We start from the raw sequence: 5,608 nt of genomic DNA, 5'->3' as shown, positions 1-5,608 counted from the left end.
CTTTATATTATGTAACAATAATAAACTTTTATGTTTTACAAACATCATTATTATCTTTTTTGCACTTTTTCATAAATTCCATCAAATTTAATTTTATAAACAAAGGCAAAAATGATACAGTGCTTAAAACGAGAAAGCGATTTTTAAAATGAGTTTCTGACTTTAATAAAACTCCCTAATATTTAGGACCATTTCCCGAGCAAATTTTAAATCATAATTTAAGTATTTTAGAAAAAAATATTTATCTAATCAAAACGATTTTTGAAAAAAAACAAAATCATAAAAATGGGTGAATTTAGAAAATCTTAAAAGAATAAAAGAGAAAATAGAAAATCTTAAAAAATTATAGAAAATAAAAAAATAAACTTATTTTTCCAAATGAAAAGAACAAGTTATATATTCACATCAGAATAATGTCCACACCATTTTATTGATGGTAAATATATCAAATCTGATAAATTTGAAGATGAAATTGAAATGGAGTTGAATAATTATATTGTTGGAAAACTGCCAGAACCAAAAAAGTTGAAATTGAAAATGATTAATAACAAGAAAAACTGTTAATTTTAGATGAATTAAGTTTTGAAGAGTTGATGAAAGAAGGAGATGAAACAACAAAAAAAGAAATATTATTGAAATTGATAAAACAATCAAATGTTTTAATCCTGAAGAAATGAAGAACAAACCGCTTTTAAATTATGAAGAACTTATGGAAAAATGTCAAAAAGAATGCTTTTTGATGAATGTTTCAAAAGAAAATACTTTGGAATATATTCAACAACAAGAACTAATGAATTTATATTTACAAGAAATATTTTTAAATTAATGAATAAAGAACGTAAAAAAGGAATTAAAAAAGGATTTAAATCTGATAAAAAAGAAAGAAGAAGTTCAATTAATCAAAAAAATTAGAAAAATAATCGGAGTTGGAAAGACTGTAATAAATAATGCCATTGAAAGAAAAGATATTAAACCCAAATTAAGTGGAGAACAAAGAACAATGAATGTTTCACAATGGAAAATACTTGAAGGATATATTTGTGATAAAATTGCAAATGGAATTGGAATAACTAATTAAACAATTGATTTGTTTATAAAAAATAAATTAAAATTGAATCATTTCAAATGGGTATTAAAAATGTTGCTTTGCAACTTGTTTTGAAGCTTGTTAGATGTCAGGTTGTTCAACAATGCCGAATGAATGTTTTTCCAAGTGATATTTTGAAATTTTAATTCAAAATAAATGATGTTAAAAAAAATCAAGTTCCAATTAGACCAAATAGTTTTGATTGTAAATATAGAGTAATGGAATCAATCGAAAAATACTGCAACAACAATTTTGAATATAAGCTGTTCAATCACGATGAATTTTTGAACATATGGATTCCAGAAATGAAGAAAAAACTTAATTTTAATGGTTTTTTCTTGAATAATTTTTAAAATTAAATTTACTAAAATCAAAAACCATTTATTCCAAACTGGAACTAGAAAAAATCAAATTATAAAACAGAGAAAAAATACATTACTGCTAGGTCTGTTTTGTTTTGTGGATTAAAAACTGTTTACTTACTTTTTAGAAAAGTTAAAGAAGAAAAGCTTTTGAAGAAATGCTAAAGAAAACAAATTATTGATTTTTGGAACTTAAAAATATTAATTAGATTAAATGTATAATTAAAATTGCTATTTTTTTCCGAAGTGTTATTAAAAGTTTTTGTGTTATTAAAAACAATAATAAATTTTGTGTTTTATTAAACAAAAAAAAACAATAACATTTTCTTTAAAATATGGAAAAAATAGGGGCTTAATGATTTTTACTATTTCCGCCTTAATACTTTAAAAGTTGCCTATTTATTTTAGGCACTGTCATGAATTATTCAAAAAATATATTTTTAGCTTTAGGTCATTTGAGTGTAATAACAATTACATTACCAATTATGTTTTACACAATTTGTTTTGTTTATTTAATTGGATCATTTTTATACATTTTTATAACCAAATTATTTACAGTAGGAGGAAATAAAGGGATGCTAGAAAAAGGAGGATGCTAGTAACTATTGGTTATTTTTAGACAAAATATTAATATGTACAAAAAATGTATATTCTTAATACTTTTAGAAGTTTGATTGATTTATAGTATTTTTATTTTAATTACAAAAAAATAAAACCACAACATTTGTTTTTTTGTTGTTGAACAATCGACTGTTCATATCTTTCAATTTTTATTAATTTTTATTCGTTAATTTCCATATGTATATTAATGTTGACTTGACGAATGACCACGTAACCAAGACATTATAATTTATATGTTTAAAGTTCATTTTTCAATACAGTCATAATTATATACCACAAAGAATAAATATTTATGTGCATTTAGATAAGCAATCAAAAAAATATAAGTTGTAATGCTGAATAAAAAGTAGTGGAAATAAAACAAGTTTAAAAAATCATTTAGTCTGTAGTCAACACACAACACTATTTTAACAATGGAAACTTTTTTTTGGTTGTTAATAATTTTTCTCCAGTGAGTGTTAAATTTTCTTTTGATAATTGCATAAACAGTCCAAGTCTTAGCTGTTTACCATTAGATACTTGCCGTGTTGTAAGTTTTTCAAGTTTTTGGGCTCTGGATTTTTCATTTATTAGAAATTCTTTGTTCTTTTGCATGACTCTTTTGTGATAATATTTAAATCATCCCAATGTGCTTTAAAGAACTTATAGTCTTTAATGGGAGTAATGTCGAGCATTCTTTGGTATTTTATTGTATTTTTGTGCTTCTTAAAGTTGCTTTTGTTCATGCACTTATTGCAAAAAGGATAATAGTCCATAGAGTCTAACTGCTTTTCACTAATTTCTTCATTGAATTAATGTCTATATGTATGATAAGTTAGACACTCAGTCATACTCTTCTCTATCTTTCATGTACCCTTTATGTTGTTGTTTTTTAAATAAAACGTTTTATTAAATACTGATTAACCAACATACATATAATACAACATATTATATGTCATCAAATGAGGAATAAAAACAAATAATTTAATAAACTGTTAACTTTAATTTGTATGTTTTTAATTTCAAACGGTTTACTTTTTAAGTTATAGGTGCACTTATCGTGTTATGTATGACACTTTTAGTTCATAGACTTCATTAACATAATCAAATAGTTTAGTATATATCAGTCTAAACATTCAAGAAAATTTGTTTTGTTAAGTGAGTAATATTATTGTGCAATTCAACATTTGTTTTGAGCAGAGGTTGTACTTGCCTTCATTGTTTTTTGTGTCAACTTGGTAATATCCAGCTTTGCATTGTGTGTATTTACTCAAACTTATAAGTTCATAATTAACTTGTTCCTTAACTTCACATGGATTTTTGTTAAACATGAATTAATTTTGATTGGACTCTCCACACATTTTTCCAAAACAAATAATAATTCATAATCCCTTAATTAAAACACTTTCCTTTGTTAAGTTCCGTGTCTTTTTTTGGATTGTTATCAAAACCTATTGATAACTTGATTACGGTGTGTATTGGTGGTGCTTTCCATCTGTTCTCTATCAAAGATTGTCGAATCGGCGCATTTCGAAAACATGTTTTGAGTTGAGCAAACTGCTTTTGATGCACCAAAGCTGTCATATGTGTTTTGATTTGTCAAATACATTCCTGTTTTGCAACTAAATGCAACTTAATTACAGTAAAACCTCTCATTAATAGATCACCATTAAGAGAATCCCATCATGAACAGACGTTCAATCAATCAAAATTAAAAACGCTTATTAAGGAAAAGGTAAAAAATAATTTCATAACCATTATTAAGGGGTTTTATTTTCCCATTTAATCTACTAACAAGAAATTTTACTGAACTTACAAAGCCATAAACGTGTTGTTGTTCACATAAACCACTGTTATTCAAATATAATTATCTTCACAAGAAATACACGTCGAAACACCCTTCTCTGATTTGTGGTATTTACAACGTTTTATTTGTAAGGGACAATTTGAGTTGATCAATATTTGGTCTGAACAATAACACGAATATAGAGTTGGTGACTCACAATTTTTAGACAATACACACTTTGAGTTGGAAACAAAGATGATTTACTGCAGACCAGGCAATTTTCTTTGTTATATAAATGTTACAGTTAATATCATTTTAACAAATATCAAATGCTTGTTGTGTTGTTAAAATATTTTAATTGACACAATTCGTGTTTTGTGACATTCAAAACGTAAGGAAAATGTACATATTACATCTTGCTTTGCCAACGGTGATTGAATCAAACGTGTTGCAATTGTCGTTTGTGTTGTAACACTTTCTGCATATTGTCTTGTTGAACTAAATTCACCAATCAAGCAACTTTTACAATTAATGTTTATCTGCACAAACAAATCTATGCATTTCAGGAACTTTTCTACATAAGTTGAATGTGTGTTAAGAACAATTGAACGCGATTCGATATAGTGTCACAATCAACAAATTTGTAACTTACTGTTGTTGGACTTATTCCACAATCTCATGTTGCACAATTCATATAAAAAGTTCTTAAAGTGACATATAGACACTATGCATTACTGTCTGACACAGAACCGGTTTGGTACCCAATCCTTTTGTTGTGTTTCACTTCCCATCACATGTTGTGTCACAGATTTGACACATAAAATAATCATATATCTTTGGGTAATTCCCTGCTTTGCAAACACTGCACTTTCTTTCTGCACCACCTTAACACTCAGCACACATTGTGTTAAATGTTCACGAATGACATAGACGTAATTCAACAAGCAGCTCTTTCCAATACCCAATGTGGTGTAACAGTTTCCATTGTATGTTGTGTTGTATTGTTGACATCTTTTCTCTTTATTAAAATGAAAAAATGAGTAATTGTTAGTGGTGTGTTTCACACAGTTGCGTGATGCATAAATTGTACATGTTACATATAGTGAGTAGAAGGTACTAAAAGTCTTACGTGTTGTGGTGCTGCCAGATTGGACTGTCGTTACTGCACGACTTGTAGTTTTCAGTCACATCATCAATGTTGTCGCATCAACATAATTAACACAAACACCATCAATGAATGTTTGTTGTTTTGCATAAGGTACATGTCTTCTCATAGTTGCTGTCCATATTTCAATTCGCAATGAAGATAGTACAGCTAATGCAGTTCATTCCATTTTGACATACCCACCCAGTGCACACACGATGTTGTGTCACACTTGTTATTATTTATTTATACTGTCACACAATATACACTTTCAAATGCTGTCTGGGTAATACTATGATATGCATGAAACACACTTTTTTTTCAAAATAGTGGTCTAAAATAGAACCGTTTGTATACCAATGAGCATGCTCTGCGCGTCTTTTTTATTTAAATTGCGTGGTTAAATACCACATTACATGTTATATCGCAAATTCCACATCTCCCATTATTTTGTGGGAATTAACCAACTGAACAATTTGTTCAAATTTTCATTACATTTGCACACGAGTTTGCTTGACAATAATTGTAGAATTTCCAGCAGCTCTTACACACCTTCGAAACGGGACTTGTCAACACATATCCAGAAAACAGCTTTAAGATTCCCATTTGTCTTTATTTAGTGACAACTT

General features: G+C 27.5%; 1 protein-coding gene across 1 annotated transcript; it reads right to left on the bottom strand.

The window, feature by feature from the left end:
• Nucleotides 1–4,566: 4,566 nt before the first annotated feature.
• On the bottom strand, nucleotides 4,567–4,916 carry EIN_101130 (hypothetical protein; the record flags this gene model as incomplete). Its single annotated transcript, XM_004183236.1, has 2 exons — nucleotides 4,567–4,851; nucleotides 4,902–4,916. The coding sequence occupies 2 exons, from the start codon at nucleotides 4,914–4,916 to the stop codon at nucleotides 4,567–4,569; spliced, it is 300 nt and encodes a 99-aa protein (XP_004183284.1).
• Nucleotides 4,917–5,608: the final 692 nt, after the last annotated feature.

Source organism: Entamoeba invadens, assembly GCF_000330505.1.
Source record: "Entamoeba invadens IP1 unplaced genomic scaffold scaff_1105074725181, whole genome shotgun sequence".
Lineage (NCBI taxonomy): Eukaryota > Evosea > Mastigamoebida > Endamoebidae > Entamoeba > Entamoeba invadens.
The sequence above is the reverse complement of the archived record's forward strand: the minus strand, read 5'-3'. Positions and strand labels throughout refer to the sequence as shown.